Below are 18,195 nucleotides of genomic sequence, written 5' to 3' on the forward strand. Positions count from 1 at the left end.
TATACACACCTACACACATCTGTATACACACCTACACACACCTGTATACATGCACACCTGTATATACACCTTCACACACCTGCATGCACACCTGTATACACACACCTGTATACACACACCTGTATACACACCTACACACACATCTGTATACACACCTACACACACCTATATACATGCACACCTGTATATACACCTTCACACACCTGCATGCACACCTGTATACACACACCTGTATACACACCTGCACGCATACCTGTATACACACCTACATGCACACCTGTATACACACACCTGTACACATACCTACACACACCTGTATACACACCTGCACACACACCTGTACACACACCTACACACACCTATATACATGCACACCTGTATACACACCTACATGCACACCTGTATACACACACCTGTACACACACCTACACACATCTGTATACACACCTACACACACCTGTATACATGCACACCTGTATACACACCTTCACACACCTGCATGCACACCTGCACACACACCTGCACATGTAACTGCACACACCTGTACACACACCTCAACACGTACCTGCACACACACACGCCTGTGCACGCAGACAGACATGCTTCCCCTTGGACACACTGCCTCTGTTCCTTAAAGAAAACACTCAGTTACAAAGCGCAGTGTCCACGTCAGACTCCTCAGCGACCCCTGCTGCTCACTGGGCACGCGATGCTGCACCCTGTCCCGCGGCAGGCTCCCGTCAGAACTCAGGTGAGGACAGGACATCAATGCCGTGAGGCACGTCTTTCCCCTGAAGGGCGCCGCATACCCTGGGATGTGGTCAGTGTAAAGCTTCTGGAGCTTCCTGGGTGTGGAGTCAGCGTTTGCACAGCCCCCACCCTGCCCGCTGCCCTGGCACTCCAGGCCCACCCACCCTGCTGGGCTTCCGGCCCCAAGGGCGCCCCGTGCTCTGAGCCTTGGGGGTGGGGGGCGGGCAGGACCAGGGAGCCGCAGGGCTTTGTCTGGGCTGGTTAGTGGAGGACTGACCTCAAGTTCGGGGTCCCCTCCCAGAACACGGGTCCGGGGGATGGGCTGACTGCCGATTGTTCTCCCGCACTGCAGGAGCGGGGTCGCCTCCAGGTGAGGACAGAAAAGCGAAGGCATGTCCCTGGCCTGCAGCGCCAGATCGTGCCCACGAGATGGAACTGCCCACTCACTCATTTTCCATCACGATGTAGCCATACTCCTCCTCGGGGGGCTGGACTTGCAGCCGTAGGCCTGGGCTGGGGGGTCCCTGTGCGCCGGCCCCGAGATGCAGGTCCTCCTGCGGGGCAGCAGGAGTCCAGAGCGGCATGGCCCCTGGCCCGCCCTGCCCGGGCCTCGCGTGTGGCGGCCTCTGCAGCAGCTCCTTGGAGTAGGTCTGGCTCCGCACGTTCTCCACGCCCGCATGCTCCTCCTCGGAAGACAGCGAGGCCTCAGCATCATCCCCCTTCTTGCTCTCTGTCTTGAAGGGCTCGGTGAGACGGGGGCCTCCAGGCAGGAACGGAGACCCAGGGTCCTGCAGGAGGTCCCCCAGTTGGACGCCCAGACGGTTCACCTGGCAGAAAGGAAACCAGCTTGAGGACGTGCCCTAAGGCACAGAGAGACCGTCCGTCTTGGATGCTCGGGAATGGGGCACCGGTGTATGTGGGCCTGGGGGCCATGGGGGCAGAATTAGGGTCTGGCCATGTGTATCTCGTCTGGAGACTCCAAGCTCCGCTGGCCTGGTCCCCTGCATCTGGAATTAGGAACTGTGTCCCCCGAACCCACGCCTCCCTCCACAGCTCTGACAGCTGACCCCCCACGTTGTATTTCTGATGGACATTTAGAACAATCATCGGTGTTTTCTTCTCCCTTGCGCTCAGGCCCTGAGCTGGGAACCACTAACATGACCTGCAGAGAAGCTAACCAGACGGCCTTCTTTCCCACCCACAGAACAGAGTGTCTAGAACCGCAGCACTGCCCTTGCTTATCCACAGCTTTACTGCGTCCTTAAGATGCCGACAGGCCAGCAAAGGCTCTCAGCAGGAGGACAGGCCCCTCAGGGGGTCGGTGCCCTCCACGTCCAGCCTTTCCCAGACCCTCCTGACCAGCACTGTCGTGGAAACCTGGACACGATGGAAGCCCCCCCCACCCCGCCTACCAGGAGCTGCACTGCTGGGAACTGAGTTTTTATTTACTTAATTTTAATGGATTCGGGTCCAGGCAGCCCCGTGTGCCTGGTGGCGGCCACCAGGGGGACAGGACAGGTCTGAAGGACCCAGAGGCTGCTGACGTCCACTAGCGGGGCCTCGGTGACCGGCACCTGCGGGACGGCCTTGCCGACACAAAGCCGGCATGCGGAGCTATCACGAGACGCGACCACCCCGTTTCCTGCCTGGGGAAGTTCTAAGGGATGCTCACGTGTTCCCTGTATTGACCATTTTTCATGCTCTTACCATGGACACATATCAGGATCTAATCTGAAAGCAGACAACAGTGTATATTGAAATACATAATTTTGTGTGTACTCTTCATGATTTTTCTCAATTTTGAGATGATGAGGGTTTTTCTATCTTTTTCCTAAAAGTTGTTATATTTCACCTCTGTTCCTAAAGCACGGACGAGATGACAGGCGACACAGCTCACGCTGCACGGGGCCTGAACACACGCTCACCTCCTGGTGAAGTCCCCCGTCGCGGTCTCGCACTCTGCTCTCTGTGGGAGACATAAGCACAAAGTCACCGTACGCCCGGGCGGACGCCAGAGCCCTTCTGTGGCGTGAGGACCCCCGCCTGATGCCGCCGACAGGCCAGGGACGGCGCGCCCTCCGAGAGCGCCACGGCACAGGTGTGGCCGCTGAGGGGCCGGGACCCCAGGTCCAGGGAAACCGCGTTTCTCCTTCACGGCCGCTCAGGGTGGGGAGAGCCGCCGGGCCGGGGCACAGAGCAGTCACAGGAGGGAGGCGGAGGGGCTCAGTCGTGTCAGCTCGAGGCAGCTTCAGTCGGGCTACTTTTCTGCGGTGGCCGTTTCTCTAAGGACACAGCAGCGGGGAGACCCCAGCCCAGCACAGGGATGTTGCCCAAGACCCCCTCCTCCAGATGGTGAGGGGCACCCTCTCCTGCGCCAGCCGAGCCCGCCCCCACGGGAGGGGGCCCGTGCGCTCCCCGGCTCCTCCCGGGGCCCACTGTGGGCAGGGTCCTGCCCAGGCGTCAGGGCCGCTGCCTGACCCCGGGAACAGACCAGACAGGCAGGCGAGCCTGCCCGGCTCAGCCCTCCTCCCCAAGGGCCCGGCCGCTGTGTGTGAGTGAGTGTGAGTGAGCGTGAGCGCGGGAGTGTGTGTGTGCATGTGCGTGAGCTGCCCGTGTGTATGCGTCTGTGTGTGTGAGTGTGTGAGACTGTGTGTGTGAGACTGTGGGTGAGTGTGTGCGTCTGTGTGTGCATGTGGCTGTGTGTGCGTATACCTGTATATGAGTGTGTGTGACGTGGGCTCTGTGAGTGTGTGTATGGTGGGTGTGTCTGTGTGAGTCTGTGACTGTATGTGGCTGAGTGTGTCCGTGTGTGGGGGTGAGTTTCTGTGTGTGTGACATGGGATATGTGAGCGTGGGAGGAGAGTGTGTGCGCGCTGGGGTGTGAGGGTCTCTGCGCTCTCGCTGGAGCCCCCTGGAGGCGGTGTGAGCCTCGCACGAACCCTCTCCCTTGACCACTGGAGTATCTGACTCTCACTCACTCACAAACCCCACACAAAGCGCTTCCATCAGCCCTGCCCCTGCACCGGGGCGCCTCCTCTCCGTGCTCAGAGCGCAGCCCACCCTCCAACACGCTCAGCCCGTAGGAGAGCGTCCAGAGGCAGAGTCACGCGGACCACGTCGTCACTGCAGACCCATCTCCCGGCAGCGAGCGGGCAGCATCCTGCGGCGAGCCTGCGGCCGCGTGCCCGGCTGCACGCGCGTGTGAGCTCACCTGGCCCGCGGTCTCCGTCCGCCTCCGCTCCGCGTCCGCCGCCCCTCCCGGCCGCGCCCCCGCCCGGCACTGCGCTCGCCAGGGCGCGCGCCACCTCGTCCACGTCCAGGGCACTCAGACCCTCCACGCCGGCCGGGCGCTTCCGAAGGTCCTTCAGCAGCGTCTGAACACGAGCTTCTAGGCAGACACGCAAAAGGGACAGACACACGGAGGCAAGCGCAGCATTAGGGCGAGGAGGCGAGGGCGGCCGAGGAGCTGCCCGCGCCGGGCAGGCGGAGGACAGCGCGCGCGGCCTGGAGCGGGAGCCCCGGAGCGGGAGCTCTGCGGGGGCGGAGCAGGGCGGCGGGACCCCAGAGCTCCCCGGACAGGCCCGCCCGCAGACTGGTGGGGAACAAGGGCGGTGGGTCTGTGGGCAGACCCCGGGATGGACTGGGATCGGCAGGACAGACAGGTCCCTGGAGCCCGGGCACGGCGTCGGGTAGCAGAGGTGAGACAGGACCTGAGAGGGAGGGGCAGAGGAAGGGAAACCCCACAGACCCCCAGGACCAGCGACCAGCGTCAACCCCACAGACCCCCGGGACCAGCGTCAACCCCACAGACCACCAGGACCAGCAACCAGCATCAACCCCACAGACCCCCGGGACCAGCGTCAACCCCACAGACCCCCGGGACCAGAAACCAGCGTCAACCCCACAGACCCCCAGGACCAGCGTCAACCCCACAGACCCCTGGGATCAGCGACCAGCGTCAACCCCACAGACCCCCAGGACCAGCGACCAGCGTCAATCCCACAGACCCCCGGGATCAGCGACCAGCGTCAACCCCACAGACCCCCAGGACCAGCGACCAGCGTCAATCCCACAGAGCCCCAGGACCAGCGTCAACCCCACAGACCCCTGGGACCAGCGTCAACCCCACAGACCACCAGGACCAGCAACCAGCATCAACCCCACAGACCCCCGGGACCAGCGTCAACCCCACAGACCCCCGGGACCAGAAACCAGCGTCAACCCCACAGACCCCCAGGACCAGCGTCAACCCCACAGACCCCTGGGATCAGCGACCAGCGTCAACCCCACAGACCCCCAGGACCAGCGACCAGCGTCAACCCCACAGAACCCCGGGACCAGCGTCAACCCCACAGACCACCAGGACCAGCAACCAGCATCAACCCCACAGACCCCCGGGACCAGCGTCAACCCCACAGACCCCCGGGACCAGAAACCAGCGTCAACCCCACAGACCCCCAGGACCAGCGTCAACCCCACAGACCCCTGGGATCAGCGACCAGCGTCAACCCCACAGACCCCCAGGACCAGCGACCAGCGTCAATCCCACAGACCCCCGGGATCAGCGACCAGCGTCAACCCCACAGACCCCCAGGACCAGCGACCAGCGTCAATCCCACAGAGCCCCAGGACCAGCGTCAACCCCACAGACCCCTGGGACCAGCGTCAACCCCACAGACCACCAGGACCAGCAACCAGCATCAACCCCACAGACCCCCGGGACCAGCGTCAACCCCACAGACCCCCGGGACCAGAAACCAGCGTCAACCCCACAGACCCCCAGGACCAGCGTCAACCCCACAGACCCCTGGGATCAGCGACCAGCGTCAACCCCACAGACCCCCAGGACCAGCGACCAGCGTCAACCCCACAGACCCCCGGGATCAGCGACCAGCGTCAACCCCACAGACCCCCAGGACCAGCGACCAGCGTCAACCCCACAGACCCCCAGGACCAGCGACCAGCGTCAATCCCACAGAGCCCCAGGACCAGCGGCCAGCATTGAGTCCGAGGCTCACAGCACTCGCTCAGCTCCAGGAAGAGAAACAAATAGCAGCACACGGCCAGGCTACCTCACAGAAAACCAGGAGGATGAGACGTGACACCGCCCAGCCCGGGGCCAGGACACGCCGCTGCCCTGGAAGTGATGCGATGCATAATCACACACTGGGCCTTTTACTCATGAGGGACGCATCTGAAGCACTGAAAGGAAAGGTGTCTAAATTCAGAAGTCTAGATTACCCAGGGAAAATATTAACGCAAGAGTGGAAGAAAGACATTCGCTTTCACAATATTGAAAAAGAGACTTGGGCCCCACCCACCCTGGGCTGCCGGCCCTTCTGATCGCCCAGCCCAGGTCCCGGCAGCCGGGGCCGCCCTCTGCCCCAGAGCCCCGGCCTCACTCTCACCTGCCGGACCTGCGCCCCCGACCCTGCCTGCCTCACCCACTTCCTGCGAAACCACCGCGGGGCCCCGCCCCAGGTCCCTGCCTCCACCCGCCAGCACCTGCCTCTAGGAAAACGATCTTTCCATCAAAACCCTCTCCCGACCTGCTGGTCTCACCACGCCTGAACAGTAATAAAACCTGCGCTTCGAGACAGCTGCCCCTGGAGGGCAGTGAGTCGGACGCCTTCCGGGTGCTGCTGCCCCAGGGTCCAGGCCCCAGACCCTGGGGAGGCACCGCCCCCGCAGCCCCACAGATGCCCCCGAACGTTCAGGGACCAAACGCTTGCTCAGAAATAACTTCCAGCGGTGAACTCGGGAAAACACTTCTCACTTCCTCACAAACACAAACTCTGCAAAAATACAGAGAAGCGTGCCTGACACACCAGCGCAGCAGGCTCAGGCTTGCACTACCCCGCGCACCGCACACAACAGTGTCAGGATTCCTGCTCTTCTGGACTGACGAAGGGCCCATGTGGTTGTATAGAAAAGAGAAAAACTAAGGCAGAGTGAAAAGCAAGAACACCACTCAGCAGTTTCTAAAGCCTCCTACCGTACAAACATGTCAACCTTCACTGGTCACAGTCAGCGTGAAGAGGGGAGGAGACACACGGCCTGGGGTCGGCGCCGTCCCCACCAGGGGCCAGAGTGCGCCGGACCCACCACGGCATCCTGGACACTGACCCCGGCAGGAAATGGATCAGTCCACGTGCAAGAGGTCTTGACAAGTATTGGATCCAACGTGTGTTTCTGCTGAGCACAAACTTAACCAGGAAAGGCGGCCCAGGATGATGCTCTATTCCTGAGCCCCGGGGCTCACCGGGGATCTGCTCCGGGTCTCCACGGGGCCACCCGAGGCACAGGGATGGGTCCATCCTAGTGAGGGTACAAAAGGCGGACCCCTGCCTCAGCTGTGCCCCGGGAGGACGTCTCCCGGCCAAGTTAAGCCCCTGAGCCGTGCTGATGGCTGCTTTCAAGGCGTCTAGAACAATTCCTTCTCAGCTTTCTCTCAGCCTCCCCACCCTCAGCGGTCCTCAACCTTCTTGGCACCAGCGGCCAGTTTCATGCAGAGAGTTTTTCCACGGACGGGGTGGGGGCACGGCTCAGGCGGTGATGTGAGTGATGGGGAGCGATGGGGAGCAGCAGATGGAGCTGGGCCCACTGCCCGCCGCTCCCCTCCTGACAGACTGTGGACCAGCCCCCATCCACGGCCCGGGGACTGGGGACCCCCGCCCCACCTCCACACCTGGGGCACGGGCGGGTGGGGTGACCGTGCTAGAACCGTAAGGAGAACGGAGCACACGAGGTCAGGGCAACAGCTCAGACTCTGGGCTGCAGTGAACTGGCCACGGAGGAAACCGCAGCTGAGGCATCGCAGTCTCGCGGGCACGTCCGGCGGGCGGGTGGCAACGCCCACGTCCCCTGTCCCCCTGGTGCCCACCTCCGTGGAGGCGGCCGGGGTCTGCCAGCTCCCCGTGCAGCAGACCCTCCATCCCTTCTGCCCGCACGTGCCCCTCCACCAGGCTCTCAGGGTGCCAGAGGCCAGGTCACAAGGGAGGCTGGCGACCACGAGCCCCAGGCCTCCCAGGGGTCTCAACCTAAGCCGTGGCGCTCAGGAGCAGGGCCCCATCCGCCCTCCCCTCTCCTTCCCTCCACGAATGCCTGTGTGCATTTTCTGTGCCCAGCAGGCTGTCAAGAAGCAGGAGCAGTCAGCAAAGCCCCTGCTTCCATGGAGCGTTCGTCCATCGTAGGAGAGAGAAGCAAACACCAGCACGCACGTCTCGTGGTGCTGCGCCGCGCTGCGCTCAGTCGCTCAGGCGTGTCTGACTCCCTGAGCCCCCACAGACTGCAGACCGCCAGGCTCCTCTGTCCATGGGATTCTCCAGGTGAGAATAGTAGAGTGGGTTGCCATGCCCTCCTCCAGGGGACCTTTCCAACCCAGGGATCAAACCCAGGTCTCCCACACTGCAGGCGGATTCTTCACCGTCTGAGCCACCAGGGAAGCCCGAGAATACTGAAGTGGGTAGCCTATCCCTTCTCTAGGGAATCTTTTCAACCCAGGAATCGAACCAGGGTCTCCGGCATTGCAGGGGGATTCTTTACCAGCTGAGACTCCAGGGAGGCCCAGGTGGTGATGGGGCTGTGGAAATGATGAGCCAGAGCTGGAGGCCGGGGCGATGGGAAGGGCAGATGCTCTGTCGACAGGACTGTCGGAGAAAAGCTCACAGAGACCCGGGGAGGGGGTCCTGAGCCCAGGGACCACCCGGGGGGCATGTTCTGTGGGCAGAGGAGATGAGCGCAAAGCCCTGGGCAGAGGGGCTGGAAGGACGGGGGACGGCCAGAGGGTGACCTGGAGCAGCGGAGGGGCAGCACAGGGGGCTCACAGGCTCTCAGACCGTGACAAGCACCCGGGATTCTGCTGAGCGGGACGAGAAGCCCCTGCTGGGTTTGAGCAGTGAGCCGTCAACTGATTTACAACGTCACGAGGCCCGCAGGCTTGAGGCAGGGCAGAGCAGCGCGGCCGCACGGGGCTCCCACAGGAACCCGCAGGATGGCGTGGGGCAGGCGGAGCTGCTGGGGGTCTGCGTGTGCTTCTATGGCAGGGCTGGGCACGCCGGACGTGGGCACAGGGGTTGGCGACAAGCCCAGCAGGCAGTGACCGACGGCGAGGCTGGGGCTTATGAGGTCAGCTCCCAGCGTCCGGGAACCTGGGGCCCTCGACAGCCCCTCAAAGCGTCCCACCGGGTGGTGGTACGTCTTATGCAGTCCACGCAGGGCAAGTGAGACCAGAAGCCCTAGAAGACCCACCACAGACGAGGGCCACGATCGCGTAAGGAGACAGTCCTCTGCAGAGAGCCCCTCCAGTCTCGGGGCCTGCCTGCACAGACGAGGCAGGGGTTTCCGCTGGAAGGGGTTACTGGGAACACAGAATCAAATGTGCAGACTGTCGACCATATCCAACAAGCAGAGCGAAGAGGGAAGGGTGCCCTCCTCCAACGACCTGTCCTGATGGCTAATAGCTCGGGAAACCCTCCCTAAGGTCACCACATGTCTTCCCTTTGACGTCCCTCAGCTCTTGTCTCCTCATCTAGAGGGAAGCGCAGCATGAAAAAGCTCGTGCTCTTTAAGTTAAAGGCTCGCGAACGGGAGGGACTTTCCACGGGCCTCTATGACTACAGTAAGCCTGGTGGAGGGGCACGTTCGGGCAGAAGGGATGGAGGGTCTGCTGCACAGGGAGCTGTGACTACCACCTTCAAAGTAGAATAATAAAATAAATCCCTAACACTGTCTCTTCTCATGCAAAAGGGAGGCTTTTCAGATTGCCTTGAGTGAAAAACAGCCATGAAACCCTTAGGTATACAATGCGAGATGCTGAGCGGCGGACCGTTAGGAGGAGCATGATCAACGCGTCAGTGATCACCCACCATGAGAGTGCCGTCAACCGCACTGAGTCAGCACAAAGGTGTCTGCTGTCAGCCTCTGAAGATGAGCAGCGGCGAGGAGACCCTCTTTAAAGAGTCCAGCCGGTCCTGTGGACTGAGGAGGAACCGCAGTGCAATCAAATGCCACACGCATCAAAGTGGAACACTCTGTTCCGTCAGCCACACCATGTAGTTCCGGGATCCGGCCGGCTTATAATGACATTTTAAGTAGCTTTCAACGTGCCAAGTGGGCTCTAGCAGAGCAATTACACGAAGTGTCAGGGCATCAAGTATGGGAGGCCTGGAGTAGGAGATCAGCTCCCTGCACAACTGCTACAGGCCTGACCCCCGGGAGTTATGTCTGAATAGGGCCCCCTGACACACGCCACAGCTCCAGAGGATAAGCAGCAGTGAGCAGTTAACCTCACCACAAAACACTGTCACAGAGGGTGTGACTCAGGCACGAGAAATTCTACTCCTGAGCGCCTTTGTCACCAAGTGAACACGAGAGTTTACCATTTAGGCAGGTCCACACATACATCATCATCATCACCACCATCACCATCATCACCTTCATCACCAGTCACCATCACCATCATCACCGTCACCTTCATCACCAGTCACCATCACCATCACCTTCATCACTATCACCTTCATCACCAGTCACCATCACCATCATCACCATCACCTTCATCACCAGTCACCATCACCATCATCACCATCACCTTCATCACCAGTCACCATCACCATCATCACCATCATCACCAGTCACCATCACCATCATCACCATCACCTTCATCACCAGTCACCATCACCATCATCACCATCATCACCTTCATCACCAGTCACCATCACCATCATCACCATCACCTTCATCACCAGTCACCATCACCATCATCACCATCATCACCTTCATCACCAGTCACCATCACCATCACCTTCATCACCATCACCTTCATCACCAGTCACCATCACCATCATCACCATCACCTTCATCACCAATCACCATCACCATCATCACCATCACCTTCATCACCATGACCATCACCTTCATCATCAATCACCTTCACCACGATTATCATCATCACCATCACCTTCATCACCAGTCACCTTCACCATCATCACCATCACCATCATCACAATCACCTTCACCATCATTGTCACCACCAGCACCATCATTGTCATCATTATTAACACCATCATCACCACCATCACCCACATTATCACCATCATTACACAACCACCATCACCATGATTATCACCAGCACCACCATCGCCATCATTATTAACACCATCATCACCACCACCACCACCATCACCACCACCACTATCACCGTAAAGACCATCACCCTCATAATCACCATCACTACCACCATCATCATCAGGAGGAATTTCCTGGACTCCTTTTAGTTAGAAAGTATACAATTCATTTAATTGCTAGAGTCCATCTCTGGTATTTTGCAAAGGATTTAGACAGATTCCGTGAGAGGTTATTATTTTATTCTGATCTCACTTGGGCCTCCACCCAGGAGATTCGGGCATAATCGTCATGCGTTGGCTGCCTATCTATTTTCACTGAAAGCAGTACAAGTGAATTGCATTTCCTCCCAACCTGGGGCCTGTGGCTTCCCAGCCCCGTGGCACGCATCACTCAAGCTGAATGAAAACCCCGGCCTATAGCCGGGATAAAGCACCCAGCACCCACGCAGGCCATGGCGTTCACACTCACAGACTGCAGACACCGATCTCTCTCTATTACACATAATAGTGAGTCAAAGCACAAAAAATCAAATCAGCTTTGGCCTTACTCACGTGATTCAGTTGGTAGTGGGGCTGGAAGTCTAAGTGTTGTTAAGGGATGGTTCCTTTAGATTCACATGAGGCTGAGCCCTCAGGGGAACAGTCTAGACACGTGCTGGGTAGCAAACACAGCCTGGAGCAGAAAACGCCGCGGGAAGGGCCGGTCGGGACCAGGCCCTGAAACCTGTCTGTCAGCTCAGTGGGCTGAGCCCACGAGGCACCTGGATCCCACTCACAGGATCCGCTCTGGGTGTGAGAGCTGTGAACTCTCTCCCAGCGAAGGCTGGATGGCAGGCGCCCAGGCGTGCCGCTCCACACGGCCGTTCTGCAGCTGAGAGCCGCATCTGCGACCAGAGCCGGTGTGCGCTCGCTCACCTAGGCTTTTACAGACAGAGAGTGGACGGGTGGTTTTCATCATCTAAGGGTGCCCGAGGTCTGTGAGCCTCGCCTGAATTTTCACCTAGAGCTGGAGGAAGCGGGGAGCAGCGGGCCGTGCCGCCCCGGGTGGGGAGTGAGGCCTCGCAAACACGCCCGGGCACCAGCGCGGACACCCAGCACGCGCGGCGCTGACCCAGGGCGGCGAGCTCAGAGGCGACCTGCTCTCTGCCCTCTGCACACGGATGACTCTGGGTCTGTCCCTAACCATTCACTGCTTTCACAGCTGGTTAAAAGCACAGCAAACAGTCTTCACAGGCTCTGGTTCCCGTGCAGAGCCGAGGACAGAATCCGAGAACAGCGCTCGGTGAGGTGCGTTCCCAGCTGCCCAACCGGGGCTCAGTCCTGACAGCAGAGGCGGGGCCGGTGGCTGAACCCCACCCCGCGCCCCAGCAGACGCCCTTCCCGGGGTCCTACTGCGCGCAGGGCTTTTAATGTTATGTGAATTAAAGCTTTTTCACAGGGACAAGGTGTAAATAGTGAATAACCAAAGGAAGAGGGTCTCTTTTCTAAGTTTTTACCAAACGCACACTCCCCACACACCTGAAGTCTGCAGTCAGACTGACGTATTTGGGAGCGGGGATGGGTTCTCCTGAGCCATGACGGCCACGAATCGGACTCGACCGTCCTGCAGGGGGGCCTGCCCTGAGTGCCTCTCATCTGTGCTCCAGCCCTCTGGGTGCCCAGCACAGCCGCAGAGGGAGGGCATCCACTCACTGAGCTTGAAGCACCTGCTGGAGGACCAAGACCACTTGGGCTGCTCCCCAGGGACTGAGACCCTGCGGGCGCCAGCGCAGAAATCTGCCACCAAAACCCTTAGCCCCGTGCCGAGAGGAGGGCCACCCGAGCATCTCACGGGGGTCTCAGCCACTCAGGCGGCAATGCTGCCCACCAGCGTCCCGCCACAACCCTGACCCCAGCATGACACCCCTTGAGCCCTGGCTCTGGGAGCAAGTAGGATTGTACCTCTGAGCCCCCAAGACGCCTCTTACAAAGAGCCTCTCCTTCAAGACTGGGGAGGTGGCTGATACACCTAACAACACAGAAACAGGCACAGAGAAATTAGGTCAAAAAAATGAGGAGACAGAGGAATATGGTCCAATGAAAAGAACAAGAGAAAATCTCTGAAGAAGAACTCAGTAAGACAGAGATAAGCAACCCACCTGGAAGAGTGTGAAATAATAAAGACGCTCACTGAATCCAGGAGAAGAACGGATGAACACAACCAGAAATTAACAAAGGGGGAGAAATTATAAGAAAGTACCAAATAGAAGCTATAATTGAACAGAAAAATGTCCTAGAAGGGTTCATCGGCAGACTGGATGAGGCAGAACAGGAATCAGCAGCTGGAAGACAAAGCAGTGGAACTCACCCAGACAGAGCAGCAAAATGAAAGAGAACCTAAAAAGTGAAGATACCCCAAAGGGTCTTTAGGACAACATCCAGTGAAAGAATGTCTGCTTTATGGGGACTTCAGGAGGCAATGAGAGGAGAGAGAGAAAGGGCCAGAAAAATTACTAGAAGAAATGGTGATAAAAACTTCCCTGGGGAAGGAAACAGATATCAAGGAAACAATGCAGGAGGCTCAGGAGTTATCAGTTTGATCCCTGGGTCAGGAAGATCCCCTGGAGGAGGAAATGGCAACCCACTCTAGGACTCTTGCCTGGAGAATTCCATGGACAGAGGAGCCTGGAGGTCACCAGTCCACAGGGATCCCAAAGAGTTGGACACGATATGCAGGTCCTGGAAGCCCCTAGAGTTCTGAAGAAGATGAACCCAAAGAGACACACCAAGACATCAGTTCAGTTGTTCAGTCGTGTCCAACTCTTGGCGACCCCATGGACTGCAGCACACCAGGCCTCCCTGTCCATCATCAGCTCCCAGGGCTTACTCAAACTCATGTCCATTGAGTCGCTGATGCCATCCAACAATCTCATTCTCTGTTGTCCCCTTCTCCTCCTGCCTTCAATCTTTCCCAGCATCAGGGTCTTTTCCAATGAGTCAGTTCTTCCCATCAAATGACCAAAGTATTGGAGTTTCAGCTTCAGCATCAGTTCTTCCAATGAATATTCAGAAATGATGGACTGATTTCCTTTAGGATTGACTGGTTTGATCTCCTTGCAGTCCAAGGGACTCTCAAGAGTCTTCTCCAACACCACAGTTCAAAAGCATCAATTCTTCGGTGCCCAGCTTTCTTTATAGTCCCACTCTTAATATCTATACGTGATCACTGGAAAAACCATAGCCTTGACTAGACGGACGTTTGTTGGCAAAGTAATGTCTGTGCTTTTTAATATGCTGTCTAGGCTGATCATAACTTTTCTTCCAAGGAGTAAGCATCTTTTAATTTTATGGCTGCAGTCACCATCTGCAGTGATTTTGGAGCCCAAAAAAATAAAGTCTGCCACTGTTTCCACTGTTTCCCCATCTGTTTGCCATGAAGTGATGGGACCGGATGCCATGATCTTAGTTTTCTGAATGCTGAGCTTTAAACCAACTTTTTCACTCTCCTCTTTCACTTTCACCAAGAGGCTCTTTAGTTCTTCACTTTCTGCCATAGAGTGGTGTCATCTGCATATCTGAGGTTGTTGATATTTCTCCCAGCTATCTTGATTCCAGCTTGTGCTTCATCCAGCCCTGCATTTCGCAAGATGTACTCTGCATATAAGTTAAACAAGCAGGGTGACAATATACAGCCTTGTACTCCTTTCCTAATTTAGAACCAGTCCATGGTTCCATCACCTCCACTAACACCAATGCATATTATAACTAAAACAGTAAAAGTTAAGGATAAAGAGAAAATCCTAAAAGCAGCAAGAGAAAAACAATTTTTTATATGCAAGGGAACCCCCATGAGGTTGTCAGCAGGTTTTTTAGCAGAAACTTTGCAGGCCAGAATGGAATGGCATGACATATTCAAAGTGCTGAAAGGAAACAACGTCCAACCAAGAATTCTCTAGCAGGCAAGGTGATCATTCCTTGTGCATGCATCAGAAGAATTAATCTTGTTAAAATGTTCATACCACCCCAAGGGGTTTTCAAGGTGGCTTAGTGGTTAAAGAAACTGCCTGCCAATGCAGGAGGCTCAGGAGATGTCAGTTTGATCCCTGGGATGGGAAGATCCCCGGAAGGAGGAAATTGCAACCCACTCCAGGATTCTTGCCTAGAGAATTCCATCGGCAGAGGAGCCCCAGTCCCCAGACACGACTGACCACACATGCAGGCACAGTTATAAAACGGCGTGGTATTGGCGCAAAAACAGACACACAGATCAATGGACAAAACTGAGAGTTTCTACGGTCAATTAATCTACAGTAAAGGAGCTAAAAATACATAATGGAGAAAAGACAGTCTCTCCAGTAAATGGTGTCAGGAAAACTGAACAGCCACATGTAAAAGAATACTACAGCCTTACACCACACACAAAAATGAACTTCAAATGGATTAAAGACTTGAATGTGAGACCTGAAACCCTGCAAGTCCTAGAAGAAAACATGCACAGTAACTTCAAGACATCCTAGAGATATTTTCGTGGATCTGACACCAAAGGCAAGGGAAACAAATGCAAAAAAATAAACGGAACAATGTCAAACTAAAAATCTTCTGCACAACAAAGAATACCATTATGAAAATGCAAATGCACCCTCCTGAAAGGGAAAAGAGATCTGAAAATCATATGACAATAAAGGGTTAATACCCAAAATATAAAAAGAACTCATACAACTCAACAGCAACAACAAGAAACTCCAAACAACCTGATTTTTAAAAATGGGTTGAGGATCTGAATAGTCATTTTTCCAAGGAAGATGTACAGATGACCAACAAGCAGATGAAAAGAAGCTTGGCATCACCAATCATCAGAGAAATGGAAATCAAAGCCAGACTGGGGTGGCACCTCATGCCTGTTAGAATAGCTGTTATTGAAAAGAAAAGAAAAATAAAGATTGGGCAGAATGTGGAGAGCAGGAAACCCTCGTGGGCTACTGGTGGGAATGTCAATCAATGCAGCCACTTTAGTAAAGAGTATGGAGGCTCCTCAAGAAACTAAAGAAAGAGACTACCATATAACCCAGCAATCCCACACTTAGGTATTTATCCCACAGCAAGCAAAAACACTAAATCAAAAACCATATATAACATGCAGCCCATGTTCAGCATTGCTTACAACAGCCGAGATGTGGAAGCAACGAAAGTATCTATCAACAGATGAATGGATAAAGATAAGACGAGGTGTGTGTATGCCACAGCACATCTTTATCCATTATCTATATAATGGAATATTACTCAGTCACAAAAAAAGAATGAAATCCTGCCATTTGCTGCAACATGGATGGACCTAGAGGGTGTTAAGGTGGTAAAACAAGTTGGGCAGAAATAGGATTTCACTCATATGTGTAACCCAAAACAAACAAAATTAAACAAAAACTCGTAGGTACACCGAACAGACCAGTGACTACCAGAGGAGAAGGGGTGGGGGGCACGAAATGAGTCCAGAGGTGAGCTGCATGCCGATGGATGGCAATTAGGCCTCTGGGGGCGATGACTCTGCCGTGCACACAGGTTTCAAGCTAAAATGTTGTGCGCCTGAAACTTTCAGATATTTAAAAAAAAAAAAAAATGATGGAAGGGGAGAAAGGAGGGAGGAGGAAGCTTCTGTAGTTTAAAAGTGGCTTAACAGGTACATCCACCTATTCAATGAGCCTTCTTCAGATCTGACTTCAAAGAACCAACTGTAAAGAAAATTTTCAACTGAAACATTTACGCACGGATTAGCTGTTTGGTGATATGAAGACAGAGCATCAACTTTAGCACGAGATAAAGCTACTCGGGAGGTCTATTCGAGGGCCGCGTCTCTGGGCAATGCAGTGCGGAGCGTGGCAGCCGAGCCCGAGGCGGGCGTGCGCGGGAGGGGGTCACAGCAGCAGCAGAGGAGCCGGAGCGGCTCGTCGGGCCCAGCGGCGCGTGCGGGGCCGCCCGTCCTGCAAGGCGCTCTGCTTGCTCGGTGACTGACAGGTTAGTGACGCACGGGGCGGCCGGGGAGACGACAGATAGCCGACACTGCAGCTTAGCACGGGAAAAACCACAACCCACGGACGCCGTCAGCAAGGGTCGCGGGAGAGAGGAGAAGCACCTCCGCGGGTGCTCCGCAAGCCCCGCACCTCGCGGCGTGCGGAGCGGGGAGGGGCCGGGGATCGGGGACGGAGCTGGCCCGGGGCGGGGGCGCTACAGACTCGGGGCCGGCCACCTGCCGCGAGGCGCTGTTTCCCTCTTCCCGGTTCCCACATGGGGCAGACGCAGCCGGCACGCCGGATTTGCGTTAAGCTGGGGGCGGTGAGGGAGGAGCCAGAGAAGGGGCGCCCAGACGCCACCCGCGGCGGCGGGTGGGCACACGCGGCAGGGACGTGGCAGCGGCACCACGGAGAGGGGCAGGGCTCCGCACACAGGCCTCCGCCTGCCCGTCGCGGGGCCGGGCGGGCGTCGGCAGCGGGCGGACGGCGGTGATGGGTGCAGAGCGGGCCGGGTCAGGAAGCACAGCGGCCGCGGGGACCGCCGACGGCTGGGTAACGACGGGCAGCGGGAGGCAGCAAGGCCGGCCAGAGGGGCTCTGGGGGAGTCTGTGGTTTAGAGCGGGCGCAGCCCCGGGGAGCGGACGCGCAGGCCGCCCGCCGGGGCCACCTGAGCCCGGTGCGCCTTCCTCCCCAAGACGGGAGCAGCGCAAGGCCACCCACCCTTCCCCGCAGTCACAGCTCTGCACCCCCTCCGGCTGCAGCCCCACAGCGGCCGTCTGGACAAAGCGGGGCTGAGGAGCGAGCCACCAGCTGGAGGGCACAACGTGGGCAACGGGGGAAGCACCGCGGCTTCGGTCACGGCGCTGCTCACAGGCGGAGCGCTAACCGGAACAGGTTGGCAGTCCCTGTTTTTTTTAATCTGCTACCTGCTTGATGTTGTGATTTGCATATCTTCAAAGGAGAAGTCAGATTGATCACAATCTCACTTTACATTTTACAGTCTCAGGGTAAGGCTGCTAGAAGAGATGAGGGCCCTGGGCCTGGCCAGCGGGCATCCGACCCCCGAGCGATGACCACCGCAGGGCTGATCACACCAGGGAGCTGGGGTGTGGCTTGGGGGCCAGCCACTTCACAGGCCCAAGTTCCCTCACAGCAACTGGGAGGACACTCATTTTAGGCTGGGGTCTCCTGGGGACCCGCAGTTCTCACAGACGAAGGAGCTGGACGTGAGCTTGCCCACGGGAGTGGGGATGCGTGTGGAACTGTGAAGCCCCTTCATAGTCAACTCTGCAGACTCCAAGTGGGCCCGATGGGCCTGTGACCCGCCCCCAGCATCT

General features: G+C 57.1%; 1 protein-coding gene across 2 annotated transcripts in view; it reads right to left on the reverse strand.

Annotated features, from left to right (window-relative positions):
• PTPRN2 (protein tyrosine phosphatase receptor type N2) overlaps nucleotides 1-18,195 on the reverse strand; it is a 601,207-nt gene that overhangs the window by 380,395 nt on the left and 202,617 nt on the right. Inside the window, exons 7-9 of one of the 2 annotated variants that reach the window (XM_065938705.1) lie at nucleotides 3,962-4,138; nucleotides 2,676-2,716; nucleotides 1,198-1,577 (exon numbers count right to left, since the gene is read on the reverse strand). In XM_065938705.1, coding sequence (XP_065794777.1) covers nucleotides 1,198-1,577; nucleotides 2,676-2,716; nucleotides 3,962-4,138 — 598 coding nt within the window. The remainder of the gene's footprint in view (nucleotides 1-1,197; nucleotides 1,578-2,675; nucleotides 2,717-3,961; nucleotides 4,139-18,195) is intronic. The other variant, XM_065938706.1, reaches the window with a different exon arrangement.

The sequence above is a fragment of the Muntiacus reevesi genome, chromosome 6, assembly GCF_963930625.1.
Source record: "Muntiacus reevesi chromosome 6, mMunRee1.1, whole genome shotgun sequence".
NCBI lineage: Eukaryota > Metazoa > Chordata > Mammalia > Artiodactyla > Cervidae > Muntiacus > Muntiacus reevesi.